Raw genomic sequence first — 21,301 nt, forward strand, 5'->3', positions numbered from 1 at the left:
GTATATGAAGCAACTTTTCCTGAATTTACTAGCACAATCTATTCATGCCTAATGGTGACTTTTCCCTGTTAGGGGCTTTAGAAATAAGGGATAACTCAAAAAAATTATTTTAGGGATATCAATTTTTGAGACAATGACAATCAATATAATAGAGATAACAGCTTCGGTAATTTCAGGGATAAGGAATATCTCAAAATATCTCAAAATGATCGGGATGAAGGATAAGGTACCCCCCCCCCCCCTCCCATGACGGCCTCATTTATTTTGATAGTAACTAGAAAATGAATTAAAGAATCACTGTACATCGCATAGTGTGATGGCCGGTTGCATGAGAGAAGTTCTGAGAAGAACTGTTGTTAGTTTCTGACGTTTCGACAACCTGAGCAGAAGTCATCTTCAGAGTCAAGTGAAAAGTTGTTGTCAGTTGATGTTGTTATAAGTCTGGTCCGTTGAAGTTGATTGGTTAGTTTAGCCGTGATGTTATTGGCTGTAAGACACGTGTAAAGTTTGTCATCAGTAATTGGTCAGTTTCGATGCGTCTGTTGTTAGTCTTATTAGGGTTTTCCGATTTAGCGGAAGATCCACGGAAGTGGAATATGCCCATTTCAACAGAAATCAATTTCTGGACGTGAAAATCATTTAACCGACTTTAAATGATAAGTAAAATGAGTTGTTTATACCCTTTATATGACGATTTCTTCAGTACAAACTTTTGAGCCATGATAACGTGCTCTTTACAAATACATCAGTACAGCGCTCAAATCAGTTTATTTCATTCTAACTTGTAAATTATAAACGTTTCTGCTCAACAAAGAATTCGAGCAAGGAATATTTCGTTCAACTGAAACAAGACAAACAAGATTTCCATGGCCAGTTCCCTGACTGGAGCGTCTCAACGTGGTTTAACGTCAAACGTCTTTTTACCGTCAACTGTCGAAAAAAATCAGTTTTTAGTTGTCAAAACTGAGGTACCATTTTAGCAACTCCTCTCGGACCTCTGGCTTCTCTCGGGTTTGTTTGTAACATTTTAAAAACCAGCGACTCTTGTCATCTTGAGGGTTGCCAAACACAAGGAAAGTGAGAATGCACGAGCCTGGGCGTTTTGTAGTTCGGGAAACTCTGACGATCAGCACGAGGAAGCACGAGCTTTTAACATGCATTTGACTACTCAACCGGGCATAATAAATGAAATTTTCACGATTACCGCTAGAACGGTTTTTGCGAGATAAAAAGTTTTCGTATTTTTCACACGTTGTTGATCAAGTTAGACTCGATTTGCATTGGCGTCCTTTTTAAAGTTCACGTCTGTTTGGTGCACATTCAAGCAATTATCGTCGTTGAACGGATGCCTTATCACGGAAATAACAATAATAACTATCCGGCTTTGGCCGCGTAAACTGAGGTTTCTTTACTCGTACGGTCGAAGCCGAGACGTGCACACTACATTAAGTTTAAAGAGAAGATTGCTCCTGTTGTTCTTTTTAAAATCATATCCCAGCATCGGGCGAAACGATGTACTCGTATCGGGATGCGTGCGCGGTTCAAAGTATTCACCCTCATAGAAATCCAGCTGAGGTCCCGGATAGTCTTTGCTTACGATGTCGATACTCAGGTTTGTTCCGAATAAAGGACATTCGACTAAAGGCCGTTATATCAAACAATTTTATATAATTTAATATAAATGCAGTCTGACCAACTTATTACTACGACGCATCGTTACAGAACAAAAGTACTGAGTGACTTTGAGTTAAGAACAAAGTTATCAAAATTGAGTTTAATTCACAGATTCATTTAGCACGGAAAATAGGTACGAAATTCCGCTAAATCGGAAAACCCTATTAGGTCGTTCTGTTCCGTCTATTGTTAGTAAAATTATGTAGTTCTGTTTGCGGTTTGTCTGTCGGTTCTGTTTACGTCGTGAATAAATCCTTTGTAAGGAGTCGGTAGTTGTCGCGTCTGTTTTAAATTTGTGTACCAGCTTTCCAGATTCAGTTGTTGAAAATAGTTAGTACTGTAGGTTAAGCATTCAGCAGAGTCCCAGTCGATTTTGTGGTTAGTAAGTCGATGGTGTTCAGAAATGTGATTGTTGACATCACCATTTCTTGTCGCTCTTTTGTGTTCAGTCAGTCTCGTGTTGAGTTTTCTACCGGTATCTCCGATATAGGAGGCCTTGCTGTCGGAGCACTTGATCTTATAAATCGCTCCCTGTGTTCGTGGTCCTAAGTCCTAAAAAATTAAATTTCTTTCGTTATTTTTGTTTTCTACAAAACGCTTACAAACCAATGATGGGTGCTCCGTAGTATTTCGCTGAAACTTTACTGACCATGCAAAAATCGAACAGCAACTGTTCACTTACCAAGGGCTGAAATGAGAAAATAAAGATTTGAATAAATAACCTTTTGCTGTAACTAAGAACACATAGCAATTGGCTAAAAAGTAAGCGTCAGTTTAATTATTAGGATCAGTACTGCGTACAATAACTGGGTAATTTGCATCAGCTTACGCCAAAAACTTTGTGGAATCTTGGTACAAATTCGGTCGCGCAAACGCTTCTGGGATGAACTCACGGAGAACCGCTTAGACTGTTCCAGGCTCTCGGTCAGTGGAACGGAAAATGAACCGCTCCACTGACCGAGGACTGAGAACCTGGAAGATGGTATGAACCGCTGTAAAAGGCAACTCAAGATCTTAGAAAGCCCTTGAAAACTTGCCTTTTGTGAGTATTACATAGCTAATTAAGAATTTTGTACGTCAGTCGGCCGACAGACAACCAACAGACTAACATTGAAAGCTGTTGTATACAAGTCGTTGAAAATTATGATCGCTTATCCTGAAAGCTAGCTAGTTGACTATTAAAGTCACCGGCATTGTATACTACATCGTCGACTACAGAGTCCGCGATCATTTTGATCAGCACGAAAAATCACGAACCATCTGGCCGCTTAATTTGATGGTCCGCGATTCATGGACCTCGTTTGTTTGGGCACAAAAAGAGTTTATTCCTTTCAAATCTGATTCGCTGGCAGTCGAAAAATGAACACCCTGTGCATGCTCAAAATATCATAACCGGTCATATGTTTCGATTCTGGATGTTGACCGAACTGAGATAGCGGCCTCTGGGGACGAAAATGCGTGACATTATGCTTCAAGGGAAGGGGTGCGTGACGTAAAGCTTTACCAGAAGCATTGCGTGACGACGCAACAAGCCCCTTCTATAAATAGGACTTCTTTGAGGTGACTAATAAAAATATAAATAATACGTATGAGCTTACGTTATAATAAATAATACGTACGTATGCGCTTGCAGCTTAGATCCAACTAGCAAAATGCACACTAAGACGAGACAATTCAACTCACAAGGTGAACGAAAAAGCTTTAGTGTTTTTGTTTTGTTTTTACTGAAGGGTCTCTTAGGTAAGACGTTTTGTTGATCGATTGGCTTACACACCATTACACGTCCAGATGGCCTTCAGTTTCCACTCTGATTCCAGTTCCACATGGATACCGTTAGCAGAAGCTGCAAAGAGGAAAGAAAAGCAATGAGTTAAATAAAGTACCCCAGGTAGAAGGGTTAGGGAATAAGGTAGGATGGTAGGTAAGCAGGTAGGTAAGTAGTTAGGAATTAGTTAGTTGGGTAGGTAAGGTAGGTAAGTAAGTAGGTAGGAAGGTAGGTAGGTAGATAGATAAGTAGGTAAGGTAGGTAGGTAGGTAGGTAGGTAGGTATGTAGAAGAAGAAGAAGAAGAAGAAGAAGAAGAAGAAGAAGAAGAAGAAGAAGAAGAAGAAGAAGAAGAAAAAGAAGAAGAGGGTCTCCAATCTCACCTCCCCATGTGATACCGCTGGTGGAAGTGACCGTATGCCAAGACTGTGGTGTCATGGTAGTGTTGGCGATGGCCAGGTCACTCTCAAGCCACTTGGTAAGTGTAGTGGTGGCTTTTTCTTTGGCGTCCAACCACTCGTTCTGAGGAGCAACGACAAATCTTGCTGAATGGTCCTCGGTGCTTTTTAAAATTGACTTTCCATTCCTGCTCACGCCGAAAATTGTATTTTCGGTTGTTTCATGTCCAAGGATGACGAGGAGGCGATTGTCCATGTCTGCAAACAAGGTGGTAGCGGTTAACATTTGTATATTTGTAAAGTTTTATCCACTTCAGCCCTTATGCTGTAATTTTAAAACTTCAATAAACTACCCATCTATCTACTGAGATGAATGTATCCAACTACTCGATTGAGATCATTTTAGAGGTCAATCTTAACCCTATTTAGCCTTTGCCTTTTATTCGTTCGTGCGTCTAGGGGGATGGGCTCACCAAGTGTCCTCCCCATATATCTTCAAAAGCTCTTACGCTATATATAGTAATCCTCGCCATCATTTTATCAGCCACATTTGAATTAAAAATTACATAGCTTTAACATTATGTTAATGGGAGGAGACCTCCAAGAAACCACCAGGCTTATAGAGGAGGGAATAAACAAGAAGGAGAATAATCAATAACGCGTATAGGGCATACAGAATATTTTTTAGTGGCAGTCATGTGTCAATTATATGGTCAAATCACGCCAAAATGACTTCCTACATTTTAATAGTCTGCTATCTTTAATCGGCATCTAGGGATTTGATATCCTGGGCCGTAATCAGACTTTTCTGTCAACCGAGGCAGCTGCGAAGTTCCGAAGGCGCGAGGCACCAGGGGGTCATCCTAGTAGGCCCGAAAATGCCAGTTTTAGGGCAATATCAGAAAAAGAAACACTTCTTCGCACATTTCTACACAGATTTGACAAAAGGTGGACTCCGCGAACCGTGCTTGAAGGCCGACGTTAATCGACCTTCAAGCCAGTCCGGTAAGAAAAAATTGAGGGGGGGGCAACGTCTTGGAAGGTTGTGCCGGGTAGCAGAGTGGTAGGGCTAGCAGCCCTAGGGAGCCCAGGGTCAGGGGTTAAATTGCTGGCTTTCTAGGGGGGTGGGCATAGTGGAGTGTTTTTGTGTCATTTTAACCAGACCTAGCCAGACACAGCAAGGTCATGGTATTTTAATGAGTATTTTCTTGTGACTGTCAGGCAGCTGCAGCCCTGTGGCAGCTTGGCTGTCACCGGGCTGGACTAGACACTCTTGCTCGGCCCCCCTGGTCCTGGTCTAGCCAGGGGACTTCAGGGGGAGGGAGGGTGGCTGTTGGTGAATTTCAAGCCTCTCTCTCAGCCGGCTGGGCACCTTTTGTTGAAACAAGTTAGATTTACTTGCTTATGTAAATTCCAGATTTTTACAAAAAAAAAAAATAAAATAAAACAATGTAAAAATGTAAAAGCCTAGAGATTTTGGAATAAAAACACGCCCCCTAAAAACACCAAATTTCGGCTTCTTTTTTCAAGTCAGGTAAGCAAGCAACTGATAACGAAGTGCTTTCGCTAGGTGAGTCTCTTCCATATAGTTTTCCCTACCATTTTGTGTACTCTAACTCGTGTATACACACAGGGAGCCCATACAAGCGGCGTGACTGTTTATATGTTCGAAATATAAAGAAATGTATAAGGATTTTTAAAGCGTCTTATTATCGTTAACTTATTTCGAGTAATGTCTATGTTTAAGTTCAAAATAAACGTAAACCTACCTCAACTGTTGTATTTTGTCGTTTCTGCGGCTCAAAATGGCGAATTTGGGCGATTTGGAGGGTTTTGCGTTGACTGTTGCTTCACGTAATAAGACGCTTTCAAAATCCTTATACATTTCTTTATATTTCGAACATACAAACAGTCACGCCGCTTGTATGGGCCCCCTGTGGTATACATTTACAGGAGGAAATTGACATGTATACACCTACGGACTAAAAAAGGTACCCCTTTCTGGCGGAGTCTCCCCGTACAGTATACAGTCGAAGCTCTCTTAACGGACACTCTCGTAAGCGCACAGCTCTACGTACGGCCGCCTGGTTTGAAACTCCGTTTTAACTCCCATACAAACTCTGTATTTTTACATTCTCGTAAGCGGACATTCCCGTAAGGGGCCGCGGACACTTTCAGAGATTACGACTTAGACTCTTTCTTTGTTTTTAAGCCGTTCGTCACAATGATTTTACAGTAATTACAGTACCATATTTCAGTGTTTGTTTTGTCGTCATCCACGTCCGGTAACATTTCGAAACACCACTTTATACATGCATATTAACATTCTGTTAGCTGGGCAAGCTCCCGTAAGCAGCCATCTATCCCCTACACCTCTAGTGGTTGCTTACGAGACCCATTCTCGTAAGCGGCCAGCTCCAGTTGCGGACACTTTTTCGCGTCCCGAGGGTGTCCGCTTACAAGAGCTTCGACTGTATTATGGGAACAATTCCCCAGAGGAGAGCAGCCATGAGACAGTGTACTCGACAAGATTCACTCATCTTACCTGTCCATGTGTCACCTTGGTCCCTGCTGAAGTAGCAGTTGGCTGCACTCTTTTTGCTTTAAAATAATTAATCAATTCAATTAATCCTTTTCTTGTCCTACATCTATTTCATATTAGTAGATGCTCATTCCTATTCTATTTGAACTCCGCAAATAGGATAAGCTCTCCCAATGTTTTCTTTTAAAAAAATAAGTCTACAGGCCAACTTTTTTATGACACGCCTTGCTCTGCAAAAAAGACAAGAAGTCGTGAATTTTCAGCTTAAATGCGCAAAAAATTTCAAGTTTTGAACTGAATTTTCTACTACAACAATTAGACTATTCGCCCACGTTTTCGAAAGAGCAATTAGTCAACTCGGTTGATCCTTGTTGAATATTCGCTCATAGGAAATTCGGACAATATACTCGGCGGGGGATGGGGTGGGACAGGAAAGCCTAGTCCAGCGCACTAACCACAGGGTCACCGCACCACACAGACCGTTAGTACATATGCACATTGAAGAAGTACGCGGCTTACCTCTTCATTGGCACGCTACAAACATACATGGTACCAGTGTCTTTATCCAGCAAATATCCACGGCCCGTGAACTTCAATAAGGCACCTGTTTAATATAATAACACCTTGGCGTAAGTGAGCAAGCAAACAAGCAAGTCAGTAGTAGTAGTCAGGCAGTCAGGTAGTCAGGCAGTCAGTCAGTCAGTCAGGTAGGCAGGCAGGTAGGCAGGCAGGCAGGCAGGCAGGCAGGCAGGCAGGCAGGCAGGCAGGCAGTCAGGCTGTAGGCTGTCAGGTGTCAGGCAGTCAGGCAGTCAGTCAGTCAGCCAGCCAGCCAGTCAGTAAGTCAGCCAGCCAGCCAGCCAGCCAGCCAGCCAGCCAGCCAGCCAGCCAGCCAGCCAGCCAGCCAGCCAGCCAGCCAGCCAGCCAGCCAGCCAGCCAGCCAGGCGCAGTCAGTCAGTCAGTCAGCATCAGTCATGCAGTCAGCCAGCAGCCAGAGTCAGCCAAGTCAGCCAGGCAGCCAGGCAGCCAGGCAGCCAGGCAGCCAGCAGTCAGCCAGCAGTCAGTCAGTCAGTCAGTCAGTCAGTCAGCGTCAGTCAGTCAGTCAGTCTGTCAGGCAGTCAGTCAGTCAGTCAGTAAGTAAGTCAGTAAGTTGAGCTGTTGAGCTATAAAGAGAAACCATGGCACATGTGTAAAGTAGCCCGGGGTATATGGGGAGTTCTTTGTTTTATGTAATGCCAACATACCAGAGGTTTGGGGCTGCTGGCTCAGTACACAGCCGTAGAACTCAACTCTGAGGGCGATGTTTTTGTGCCAGCCAGTTGGATTTAGGCGAATAAACACAGCTTCAATAGGAATAGGAAGCGCGATCATCTGTGCTGAGTCAGCATTCGTGTTGGCAGCGAACTCCTATGAAAAACAAATGGAATTGTCAAACATACGGCACCTAATTGGTAAACCTACAATAAAGCGGTGTTATGACGTCATTTAGGTGGCATTGACGTCGTCAAAAACTCGGCACCTGATTGGTAAAACTACGATTAAGCGGTCGTTATGTTATGACGTCAACCCTATTTAGCTTGGGGTGTTGGTTGAATCATTAAAGCTGTTTTCGTAAAAAATTATTAGGTATTTTTTTGTGTGTTACTTGAGCTACTCGTTTACGTGAAAACGACGATTTATCTCTCTGGCGCGAGCCAAGCCGTACAGAAAAGGCCGCCAATTTCTTAATGCGCGCGCGCTAATCATGCGTAAAATTATGTCCAATGCAACACTGAGGAATGACCTTGAATAGATTCTTATCGGTTAAAAATTCCGCATTGTACCTTGGGTTTGCTTCCCTCTTTATAAGACTTCCAAATAACACCATCATAGCTGTAGTACAGGGAGAAACGAGTGACGAAGGCGTTGCCTTTTCCTTGAGTGCTTATACGGCGAATTTTCACCACACTGGTAAAGTTGACTTGGAGAAACTGGGTTCTCTCCTTCCTGAAACACGAAGTATTGAAACACAGTCTGTTTTATAATACGCAGAAGAAAAGATTTGTTAAAAACATTGGACTATAAAAGATTGCGATAAAATGGAAAATGTTAAAACCATCTTGGTTAAAAGGATTTTATAAAGGCGACGACGTTTTGACGTTCGCTTAATGTCATTATCAAGTCAAAAATGAATAAAATTAGGTACGACTATAAATGTATAAGAAATTCCTAAAAGACACGAAAAAAAGTAAAAAAAATGTCATGATGATGTACATAATAAGGTATTCGCAAGCAGTCACGTAAAGAATCTGGCACGAATAGAGTCTTTCTGAGTATTTAGCTCAGGGTTCAATTCCCTAATGAACAACACCCCGAAAATTAAACAATTAAACTTTGATCTGCATTTTTTTCAAAACAGAGATTTGTTTCTCGTCCAAATCAGCCTTCGATAGACCATGTTCCTCCAGGTGCTTCCCGATTGCAGAGTATTTGTGTTCGTTGATGCGTTGGTGTAAATGCTACTATTTGACTTGATAATGATGTTAAGCGAATGTCGAAACGTCGTCGCCTTTTTTATAACTTTTCAATCAAGATGGCTTTAACATTTTCTATTTTAAAGCAATGTTTTTTAGTCAAACCGTCTGTTTTACATGTGAAAAAGGAAATAGTAGAGGAGACCACAGGATTGTAAGGAGATATAAAAAGAAAGTTCAGGGAAGAGAAGTTGGGAGGGGGGGGGGGGGGGGGAGGCGGTGTTTATCCGGGAGAACAACATCACTGTTATTAAATCATAATAACGTTAACGAAAAACTATGATATTTACAATGAAAAATTTGTAGTTCTTTGCAAAGATTTTTATTTTTTGTTAGGACAATTCTGTTTAAAATTGTAGCCGTTAGTGATGTGTTTAAACAGTGAAGGGGGTGGAGTACAGGGGTGGAGGTTGTCCTGCTTATTTTTTATAGAGGTGTGGCTTTTGTTAGCAGCCCCGTATTAAACATGCAACCAGAAGTGCAAGAGGGTTCCTTGTTGCATTGCATTACATTGCATTTTGTTACGTTTCAATACGTTATGACTGTTACCTCGACTGTTAACAGGAAAAAAAAAAACAATAGCCATTTCCGAGTTACCCTTGCCTCTGTTTCACGAGTCACGTGCGAAATCATCATATGAAAATGAGTTTCACCTACAGGTTTATTTTCATGCAAATCAAACTCATTCATTGAATGGTTTCGCACGTAGACTCGTTTTGAAACGGAGGCAAAGGGAACTCGGAAATGGCCTATTCGAAAACAGAATCGTTACTCAACTTACGATAAAGGCCCATTTGGTATCCAGGCCTGGTCGCCATTCAACCTGGCCTTGTGTGGCTCCCCGCCAGGGGAATAGGACGAGGCCGTGATCTGGGCGTCAGTAATGGAACCATCTTCAATACCAGAAGGTTCTTCACAAGAATCTTCTAAATGTAAACAAAAAGGAATAGATTGAGTATGGGTCTATCTGGACCACATACTAGCTTTTGATTGATTTGACGTCACAAATAAAAGACAGTGACAGATACAAAAGGTGTCACATGACTGTGACCAGTGTGACGTCACTATGGAAAGTTAAAAAGGGGACTTTTTAACTTTAACTTGTAACTTAGTTTGAGAGTTTTGGCTTTTAAGTTATGTTGTAATTTTTGTAACTTGTGATGCGCATTTGAGCATATTCCTATGGAATTTGCACACTAAAAATTATTGTTATTATCATTATTATTTATTATAGTAAAAACGCGCGAACTAACTTGGAATTATTTGGTGTAGGGGCACGATAAATAAACATGGCCGAACAAAACGCTTGGAGTTGCCGCTGAATGCGATGTGATTTAAGGGTTGATCATAAATCGAAAGAAGATAACGGACACTGAACATGTGAAACTAAATAAAGAAAACATTCCGTGAGCAATTTCTTCCCTGGAAGAGCCCACAGGTTGCGCATGCGCAGCTGACAGCTGCGTTATTGCGTCTGTGTCTGTGTTATTCTTGTTTTAGTGTCTATTCCAAAGTGGTACTGTAATACTCTAAGTCGCAGCCTATCACACTTCTTTTTAAAGGGGCTTATAAAAGTTCTATAAACTTACGTTTCACGTAATACTTGAAAGAAGCAGTGGCTGGTCCTTCGTGAGCAAACTCTCGGGAGCCTGAGGAAGAGGTACAGGTATCCGCTGGCCCGATGTACTTGAGGTTCACGTGCGTTGTACAATCGTGAATTTTCCCATCAGCCCTTGTTTTATCCGGATCAAGGCTCAACGTAATCATTACGTCGACCTTTTGCGGAAACTCAAGTGTTCCAAACTGAAGATGAAGGAAAACGGAGCAAACAAATAAATAATTCAAACCAGGTAATGAACCCTTGTTCAAAGAGCTCTTTTTATTATATATACTAGAGTGAATTACCAGGATTTCTTTCACTGAGAAAATTTTAACTTTACACTGTAAAAGATACGATATCTTTCACATGTGAAGATATCGATTTCGTCACGTTTGCTGACGAGTTTGCCAGGTTTTAAAGCTGAATGAGCCAAAGTTTATCGATATTAAGTCAAAAAATCTTCGGATCTTCCTCGGCAATCTTCGAAAATGTTCCGAAACATTCGTATGACCTTCGGGCAACATTTTGAAAATCTTCGAAAACCTTCGGAAAATTGTCGGAAATCTTTGAAAGATCGTCAAAAAAACTCGTTGTTTGTAGGTTTATAAAATAGACAAAATAATACATGGTTGCTTGAAGATATGAAATTTCTCTTCTCGTGTTCAAATTGATATCTCAAGATTGAGCGCCGCTTGAACACACGAACATAATTTTATATCACCGCGCAACCATGTATTGCTGTATTATTCTCTATTTCTTACCATCCCTATGAGGGAAGGGAAGGGAACGGCATGATTAAAACGATTTTTTTTACCTGGATGGAAACTGTCGAACCTGTGTCGGAAACAACGACGCTGACTGAATCGGTACTTGTGGTGTGACTGTGGTACGTAAGAAATGACGGTAAAGGTAGTTGTACTGTGCCACTCTCCACTAAATCGGTGGTAAGAGGTGATTGAGACACCACCAAACGGAGACTGATTTGCTCTCTATTTCGGGCAAAAAAGAAATAAAACGGATGTTTGTTTTTTTTAAAAAAAAAAAAACACTAAGAAAATGTCACTTATGTTACTCTATTTGCCACTTAACGCTCTAGCTAGTGATCCTACTGACAGTTCTGAGTACCTCTGTTGGACTCTTATTGTATCTTTCTGTATGGCCTCTTAACTGTGTATCTCTATGTGACGATTATTTGTGTATACATATTATTACAAAAACCTTAATTGTGTACCTGTTTCGGCCTCGTTTATTGCGCACCTCAATCGTTCCGACTGTGCCACGGATTTTAGCCAAATTTAGGCATGGGAAATGGCCAGCAAATGAATTTGGTGAAATATAAAAATGACCGCTTAAAACAGTAAAGAAAGATTTCAATAACACAGCAAATACAAAAGAAGGCACGGATGGCCAAAAGTGAACAGGATTAAAACGGATTGCGATATGGGTTTTTGAAATACTGCTGGGCTGAACAGTTTTCAAAGTTAATCTCGTTTTCTTTGTAACTTTGAAAGAGCGCACGAAAAAAACAATATTCACTTGTATTGTGTGGTATAAGTTCAGCTTGGGCTGATACCCTGCAGTGGTAGTGAAGCTTGTGTGTCTCAATCACCCAAAGAGCTGAGCCGGCGGGGTCCTCGGTCCCTGGCAGGTTTAACCATGCCGGATTGGTCGAAGAGTAGAGGCCAGACGAAGAACAGCCCCTGGTCCTCCAGGGTGGGGGTTGGGCGGCGGGCTGATAACCCGCTTTTCGAAAATATTAAACATATTACAGAAACCGAAACTAGAATTACTACTGCACCCTATTGGGAAGCAGGGGTATAAGATGTTAACACCCGGAAGGTGACGCGCGCTAGTTAGGAATGAAGAGGATTAAGTAAGTATTGTGTGGTATATACTAATGTGGCTTATTAATTGAATGTTAGTGAATGGCGTAGCACTTACCCAAAGAGAACAGAGTGACCAACAGGCGGGACTCCTCGAAAGTCAACTTTCAAATCTGGCCTTTTGCAGGCTGTGTAAACAGTCTTCACAGCAAGCATGGCGGCCCACACGGACTGGTTCGTGCCGTACTGGGTAGCAACGCTGACCCACTGCAGGCCCCCATTGACAACATGGTCGTGATTCATAACTTGGACCTGAAACTCAATCTTAATCTCAGTGTCGCCTGCAAACGCGCCTCGTGTGACGGTACCAAAGTCAAAGAACGCGATGTCAATCAAGCCATCGTCCGCTGATGACGTCATGTTGGTTGCATTGTTGGTGAAGGTCAGCTGCTTGCTTACGTCAGTGATTTTAGCCTCTGTTAGTCGTAGAATGGCTGTACCGTTGACCGGAAGCTTGATTTTGGTTTTCAGTTCCGCGGTAGACTCGGGAATGGTCATTGTGAGTGTGTACTTAACACGGCGGCCTACAAACTGCCAATCCGAAGTTCTCGAAAGGCTAAACTTGTATTCGGACGCCTGTTAATAGAATATGGGCGAAATAAACAACCCGGGCCAAACAACATTTAAAGCAACGAGCCCAAAGTGAGGGCCATTTAATTCATATTCTTTGCTGTAGATTAAATCCAATCAGATGTCAACATGAAGCTGTTCTCGCTTTTTATTGGACAGTGAATGCACGAGAGAATGTGAATTCTCTTGCACATTCATTATCCAATCCACCGTACTGAACACGATGGCGACTGGAATGACGAGCAATAACGCTAAAAACGCCCATAAAAACGCACAGAAAAACTCTAAAAGCTTCAAACCCTGCATGAACAATATTGATAGTATTAGGACGAATTTCGCAGGAAGGTGGCGATCTTTGTGCCCTAATTTGGCGGTGTTAGGTTTGCCAGGTATTGTGGTAAAATTTACAGCCGCCATATTTTTTCTTACGGTGAATTGCGCTCATATCAAGGGAAAACCCTGAGAACTGGTTTGAACATTTCATTGCTGAACAAGTTATTTTTATGACAGCACTAGTTACCAAGGCAATAGTATAACCTGTCAAAACACAGTGCTGACACCTCAACAACGAGCTCGGTAACCCCATTTTTTATTAACGAGTAATAATGGACATTAAACGAAAAATACCAAAATTGCAGTCAGGAGTTGACATTAATGCTCTTTATAAATTCTGACACTGACTTATTTGAGCGTAAACAACGCTCATAATCTACTCAAGACGTTTCGACCGAGAATCTTCGGTCTTCTTCGGTTGTTAAGGACGGTGCCTACTAATAATATTTTTGCCCGGCCGATGACTATACAAGAAATGTAGATGTTACCAAGGGCTACTAAAATTCAAAAAGAAAATTGGGGGTAGCCACGCAAATTTTGAGATAATAGGTTGATCTGAGAAAGTGCTGACGTGGCATTTAAAATAAAGTAAAACTAAATACAATTTCCTTGCAAATTCATTTGAAATTGGTTTTTCATGAACAAAATCAACATTAAATATAACAATCTTTACAATAATAACAAATAATGTCTTCGGAACTGCGTTATCCGCGTTTTTATTAACAAAATAATTGCGTTTGAGCCATTTTTGACATTAGCAGCTTTCACTTGCACGGCCAGAAAATCGGCCTAATTTTTTTCACTTAATGAAAAATTAAACATGTGCTCTATAGACTTACCACTTACATTTTATAAAATAAAAAGTGGGGGTCACCACGCGTTTTTAAAAGTTATACCAGTTGTTTTCAGGTTCTATGAAATCGCTTTTGGAGTTTATTACATTTTTCCTATCCCCTCCCTAGCGAGTTGAATATTTGCATCTCGCGCGTGCACTACGCCATTTGTCACGGTTAGCAGTTTGCGGGTAACGTTTTAGCGCTTAGCGATTTGTTTTTAACTGTTAATGTGAGCCATTTTCAGTGGTTAGCGGTAAATGGTTACTTATATGTTGCTTTCCGCTCTTCCTGGCTTAGGATATGTCCATAAACTGGCTTTCGTCGCAGAAAAAACTTTCTGATTTTTAGTCGCGCGCTTGTTCGCGTAGTTGAATTCGTCATTTTGCGCGAGCAAATTAATTAAAAGCGCGCGCGCCCAGTGTGATCGATGCATTGCGTGATGCGCAGAAAAGTGCGCAGTAGCAATAGGAGGCACCGTCCTTAACATGGCAGAAAAAGCAACGGCTTTTTTTAACGGTTTCACATTTGTACGCGCGCGCGAGTGACTAATACAAGTACACGCGAACGCTGCGCAAGACTATGAACATTATGTAAGTGACTTATATACATCAGGGATGTCTATGTGTTCATTTCCCGCATTCTGGTCTCTCTGCGAATGCCACGCTTCTAGGAAAAGCCTCTTGTGATAATCGCCTGACTTGTCCACCACCGCTGCATGATTGAAATCCATATCATGGCCAAACTTGTTCGCGTGTAGCGCGATCTTAGAGTTTGTGTCGCAAACACGAACTGCTCTTTGATGTTCTTTAATTCGAGTAGCTAACGCTCTGTCCGTTTGTCCATAATAGGTAAAACTGCAGTCAAGGCAGTTAACTCTGTAAACTACACATCTAGACTGGAATGTTGTGAGTTTGTCCTTCGGTCTGAGGAAGCGTGTGCGTAACGTGTTAAGTGGTTTAAAGCCACCTTTGACCCCGTTGTTGCGTAGAACTTTTGAGATTCTTTCAGTTACGCCTTTCACGTAGGGTAGAGCATTAATAATAGACATGTTAAGATACAATTTTTTCAGCAAAGTTTAAAAAGCTTGGACATTTTTTCGCAAGCATCACTTTTAGTGAGAACGTTTCTTTTTCGCCGCGTTAGCATTTTCTGTCCAGTTGATCTGTATACCGTTTACAGTACAGAAATTACTAGTAAAGTTTAAATACCGTATTTATTCGATTAAGCGCCCAACCTCGAAAAAGCGCCCACCTCGAACTAAAGCGCCCACCCTGTAGGTAGGAAAATTAAGCGCCGAATAAGCGCCCACCCCCCACTACTCGAATGAAAACACCCTGAAGTGCAAAAGAGGAGTATTTATATTGATTATTATTGAAATTGCGATTGAACTTGACTTAGGGCCTGTTTACATGATTCCGGAATGACTTTCATTCCGGAACGAGTTCATTCCATCCCCATACATTTCTCTGTATCTGTTTACATGATACCGAGACGAAAGTCAAGTCATTCCGGAATGAGTTCATTCCGGTTTTCATTCCGGAATGAAAGTTTCGTTCTGGAATGACATTTCATTCTGGTATCATGTGAACACAGAACGAATTTCGTTCCGAGATGAAGCCGCAACTCGCGAAACCGCATACGGACTCCACAGTTTGAATTCAGAGCGAAAAACGTAATAGCATTTACTGTTTAGCCCAAAGAAGCAGCTCTATGGTCAAATTACTCGTTAAAATTGCAGATACGGCCATTAATGGCCACAAAAACATGTTTACGCGAAACATGCGCCATCTTGTTTTGACCTCGCGCGAAAACCACGCACGTGAAAATGCCTTTGGTTGAACCGCTCGACTCTGTCATGTAAATGCAGAACGAACTTCATTCCGGAACGAGTTTCGTTCCGGAATGAAAGTCATTCCGGAATCATGTAAACAGGCCCTTAGTACTACCAAGATGCTTCCGTAAAGAACGAGTTTTCTAGTATCTTACAAAACCTTTCAAACAACAGTTAAATTTTTGCTTTGGTACATCTTCGCGTTTTGTTATTATTCAATGTTTTGTTGCAAAATCCCGGGTGCAAAATAAACTTACTACTTGCTAAAAATGGTGAAAACTAACCTGCGATCAGCCGTTTTTAAAGTCTGATCGCAGGTTAGGTGAAAACTTAATAAGCGCTCACCTCGAATAAGCGCCCACTCTCAAGGTCAGTGCAAAAATTTAATCAGCGCCCAGGGCGCTTAACCGAATAAAAACGGTAACTAAGGGCAGTAGTAAAAGGCGTTACTGTAGGGTGCACTTAATATTCAAAATGGCAGCAGATCTCAACGAATATAAAATAATAGTAAAAAGAGGGTGGGGAATGTAAAACAAAACGCGTAACGACATGAAGAAATGTAGGGAGATGTGAAAGGGTACAAAAAAATCTGGACACGAACAGGAATAGCAGGTTTTAAGACATGTAACGTGATAGAGCCCCCATAGGTTTGAACAGGTAAGAGACACTGAACCATATGATTTGTGATGTCGTGGCCAGAAACCATCAACACTCTACAAGTTGCCATAATGGCTGTTGCCTGTGACGTCATATGATGTAATGTGACGTCATTAGAGCCGCCATCTTGGATTTCACCAACCTCGTTCCCAGGGCCTCTCTTCCTTTCTTCCGAGGAAAATAGCGGAAATTGGCACAAAATCAAACCAGAACGCTTATAGAAAGTAAAATCAAAACACATTGAACAATTGATGCTTTAAAAAATGGAAAAATAAAAAAAATATGTCAAAAAAGAGAAAGGATGGATGAAAAAGCTGAGAGCAACTAACCATGTAAATTTTCACAGCGTTTATTTAACAGACAGGATATTTGTTTGTTTACACATTACATTATTAGCTAAAAAAAAATTATTACAAGGCCGTAAAAGTAGAATTAATTAGCTTTTAACTCAAGGCAACTATCTTGTTATAACAATGTCTGTTTTTCTCAGACGAGACTGGTTTACTGCTTGCCTCATCTTGATCTTTCGTGAGCCATTTCTATCAATGTAGCCAATGGAATTCTTGAGAATATGGTTGTCAGGGTGGTGTTCTTGGCAAGACTGCCTAAGCTTTTCTTCTTTGTGATCTTTCCTTTCTTTCTATTGAGTGTTGATTGTTTCTTTTGTAAAGGGGCCTTTCTTGCATTCAACTTGGTGTTTCTTCTGGTAGTTTTATCAGTCTGAACCGTTTCTTCAGTAAGAACAGGGTTTTCGTTTGGTATGCTTTCAATCACGTGCTCTCTGTTGTCGTCACCTTTTCCCAAGTTGGGAATATCGAGTGAGGGCGCGGTTGAAGATACGCTTTCTGCCTTTACTCTTTCCATCGCTTAGAAGCAAGTAATGTGATATGTCAATTTTCGGTAGATTTTATATCCACTTTATGGTTAATTTCCCTTACAAATGAGCATGAGTAACTCGGTAAAAATAACTTTACTCAAAATGAGTCACTCACATCTATAAGTGAGATCGCAACAAACCAACGTTCTCATTTTAAGACGGGCGATTGACGAGTGTGCTTAGCGTATGGGTTATTTTTGTCAATTTTGTCACAAATCATTTAGCCGAAGTTACAACAGAAATCGCCACGAGAAGAAAGGTTGCTTGGAACGCTTTGAGGAAAACACTAATCAGAATTCAATGGGTAAAGATTCGCCAGACGTTTTTGATGATGTGGAGACAGAGGAAGAAGAATATGACCACAACGAAGACGAACAAGAAGAGGATGATGAAGATGTGGAAGAGGATGATGATGATGATGATGAATCCAGCATTGAAAGTGACGAAGACAATGACGAAAGACCTTGGAAAAAGCTGCGTCTAGAAGTTATAGATGATCTGAGTTCAAATTATGATGAACAAGTAGAACGATACCAGGAAGAGGGGTCGTCTAAAAACGTGGCCGAGGCCAAGGCTTCTAATTTTCTATTACCTTCATATAGAAAAAAGTTACGAGGCTTGTATTTGCATTATCTAAAGTGGATTCGTCATCTCAAATCTGATCATATACACAAAGAGGTCATGGCAACTCTACGTCGCTACATGGACGACGATGACATGGATTTTGAGGAAGCCGCGGAAGCAGCTGTGAATAAACGGAAGTTTTTATTGAACAGAGTTTTTGAGCCAATAGAAGTACCGGACGAACCGCCCGACGAAGAGGCTGACGACGTCAGGAGACATCCACTAGCAAATTGATAGAAAAAAGAAACAAAAACCTCTCCTGAAAGTTGACATGGGAAACACTGATATTTGCGAAAAGCACGCAAAATGAATCACGCAGGCTATAAGACAATGACGCTAGCTAAAGTGAAACACGTTAATGTATTGTTGTGCAAAATAAATAAAGCAAAATTAATGTGATATTGTCGTTTGCGTGTCTACCATCAGTTTCTTGGCATTTACGTTTGCCGTTTGCACAAAGTTTACTACTCCAAGTTACCCTTGAACTTATTTAGAGTCACCCTGTGCTACTCCAAGGAACCTGCAGCCTAACGCCCCTGTACCTAGTTATAGCGTGTTACCAAGAGGGACAGATTAGTGCCAATCATTCGCATTGTTACTTACTGGTCAGCGGATACTACCAATCTACTTGGACCCAATACTCCTGTTGCAGAAGTTTATAGCACGGACATTTTGCAGCCACTTTTTTTTTTAGCAACACTCAACTTGCTCACGAGTTACTCTGAGTTAGTCCCAACTTGCTCATGAGTTACCCTTTAGCTACTCCCAACTTACTCATGAGCTTCTCTGAGCTATTCCCAACTTGCTCATGAGTTACCCTGAATTACTCCTAGCCAACTTTCTCATGAGCTTCTCACTTTGAGTTACTCATTTTGAGTTGCTTATTTTGGGCTGCTCATTTGCTCATTTGCTCATTTTGAGTTGCTCATTTGCTCCTTTGAGTTGCTCAATTGCTCATTTTTTTTTTTGCTCCTTTGAGTTGCTCATCTGCTCATTTTTTTTGCTCATTTGCTCATTTCGAGTTGCTCAGTTGCTCATTTGCTCATTTTGAGTTGCTCATTTGCTCACTGAACAGGTAAAAGACACTGAACCGTATGATTTGCGATGTCGTGGCCAGAAACCATCAACACGCTACAAGTTGCCATAACGGCTGTTGCCTGTGACGTCACATGACATCATATGACGTCACAGGCAACAGCCGTTATGGCAACTTGTAGCGTGTTGATGGTTTCTGGCCACGACATCGCAAATCTTACGGTTCAGTGTCTTTTACCTGTTCAGTGAGCAAATGAGCAACTCAAAATGAGCAAATGAGCAACTGAGCAACTCGAAATGAGCAAATGAGCAAAAAAAATGAGCAGATGAGCAACTCAAAGGAGCAAAAAAAAATGAGCAATTGAGCAACTCAAAGGAGCAAATGAGCAACTCAAAATGAGCAAATGAGCAAATGAGCAGCCCAAAATAAGCAACTCAAAATGAGTAACTCAAAGTGAGAAGCTCATGAGAAAGTTGGCTAGGAGTAATTCAGGGTAACTCATGAGCAAGTTGGGAATAGCTCAGAGAAGCTCATGAGTAAGTTGGGAGTAGCTAAAGGGTAACTCATGAGCAAGTTGGGACTAACTCAGAGTAACTCGTGAGCAAGTTGAGTGTTGCTAAAAAAAAAAGTGGCTGCAAAATGTCCGTGCTATAAACTTCTGCAACAGGAGTATTGGGTCCAAGTAGATTGGTAGTATCCGCTGACCAGTAAGTAACAATGCGAATGATTGGCACTAATCTGTCCCTCTTGGTAACACGCTATAACTAGGTACAGGGGCGTTAGGCTGCAGGTTCCTTGGAGTAGCACAGGGTGACTCTAAATAAGTTCAAGGGTAACTTGGAGTAGTAAACTTTGTGCAAACGGCAAACGTAAATGCCAAGAAACTGATGGTAGACACGCAAACGACAATATCACATTAATTTTGCTTTATTTATTTTGCACAACAATACATTAACGTGTTTCACTTTAGCTAGCGTCATTGTCTTATAGCCTGCGTGATTCATTTTGCGTGCTTTTCGCAAATATCAGTGTTTCCCATGTCAACTTTCAGGAGAGGTTTTTGTTTCTTTTTTCTATCAATTTGCTAGTGGATGTCTCCTGACGTCGTCAGCCTCTTCGTCGGGCGGTTCGTCCGGTACTTCTATTGGCTCAAAAACTCTGTTCAATAAAAACTTCCGTTTATTCACAGCTGCTTCCGCGGCTTCCTCAAAATCCATGTCATCGTCGTCCATGTAGCGACGTAGAGTTGCCATGACCTCTTTGTGTATATGATCAGATTTGAGATGACGAATCCACTTTAGATAATGCAAATACAAGCCTCGTAACTTTTTTCTATATGAAGGTAATAGAAAATTAGAAGCCTTGGCCTCGGCCACGTTTTTAGACGACCCCTCTTCCTGGTATCGTTCTACTTGTTCATCATAATTTGAACTCAGATCATCTATAACTTCTAGACGCAGCTTTTTCCAAGGTCTTTCGTCATTGTCTTCGTCACTTTCAATGCTGGATTCATCATCATCATCATCATCCTCTTCCACATCTTCATCATCCTCTTCTTGTTCGTCTTCGTTGTGGTCATATTCTTCTTCCTCTGTCTCCACATCATCAAAAACGTCTGGCGAATCTTTACCCATTGAATTCTGATTAGTGTTTTCCTCAAAGCGTTCCAAGCAACCTTTCTTCTCGTGGCGATTTCTGTTGTAACTTCGGCTAAATGATTTGTGACAAAATTGACAAAAATAACCCATACGCTAAGCACACTCGTCAATCGCCCGTCTTAAAATGAGAACGTTGGTTTGTTGCGATCTCACTTATAGATGTGAGTGACTCATTTTGAGTAAAGTTATTTTTACCGAGTTACTCATGCTCATTTGTAAGGGAAATTAACCATAAAGTGGATATAAAATCTACCGAAAATTGACATATCACATTACTTGCTTCTAAGCGATGGAAAGAGTAAAGGCAGAAAGCGTATCTTCAACCGCGCCCTCACTCGATATTCCCAACTTGGGAAAAGGTGACGACAACAGAGAGCACGTGATTGAAAGCATACCAAACGAAAACCCTGTTCTTACTGAAGAAACGGTTCAGACTGATAAAACTACCAGAAGAAACACCAAGTTGAATGCAAGAAAGGCCCCTTTACAAAAGAAACAATCAACACTCA

The 21,301-nt window shown here is 41.3% G+C and overlaps 1 protein-coding gene across 1 annotated transcript in view; it reads right to left on the reverse strand.

The window, feature by feature from the left end:
- Positions 1–1,876: 1,876 nt before the first annotated feature.
- The window catches only part of LOC144662558 (uncharacterized), a 32,086-nt gene continuing 12,661 nt past the window's right edge, over positions 1,877–21,301 (reverse strand). The window contains exons 2-12 of the mRNA XM_078523398.1: positions 12,429–12,946; positions 11,302–11,476; positions 10,477–10,690; positions 9,669–9,813; positions 8,198–8,360; positions 7,619–7,781; positions 6,897–6,981; positions 6,381–6,436; positions 3,821–4,093; positions 3,449–3,517; positions 1,877–2,362 (exon numbers count right to left, since the gene is read on the reverse strand). Coding sequence (XP_078379524.1) covers positions 2,349–2,362; positions 3,449–3,517; positions 3,821–4,093; positions 6,381–6,436; positions 6,897–6,981; positions 7,619–7,781; positions 8,198–8,360; positions 9,669–9,813; positions 10,477–10,690; positions 11,302–11,476; positions 12,429–12,946 — 1,875 coding nt within the window. The 3' untranslated portion in view covers positions 1,877–2,348. The remainder of the gene's footprint in view (positions 2,363–3,448; positions 3,518–3,820; positions 4,094–6,380; positions 6,437–6,896; positions 6,982–7,618; positions 7,782–8,197; positions 8,361–9,668; positions 9,814–10,476; positions 10,691–11,301; positions 11,477–12,428; positions 12,947–21,301) is intronic.

Source organism: Oculina patagonica, chromosome 8, assembly GCF_052425735.1.
Source record: "Oculina patagonica isolate OP01 chromosome 8, crgOcupat, whole genome shotgun sequence".
Classification (NCBI taxonomy): Eukaryota; Metazoa; Cnidaria; class Anthozoa; order Scleractinia; family Oculinidae; genus Oculina; species Oculina patagonica.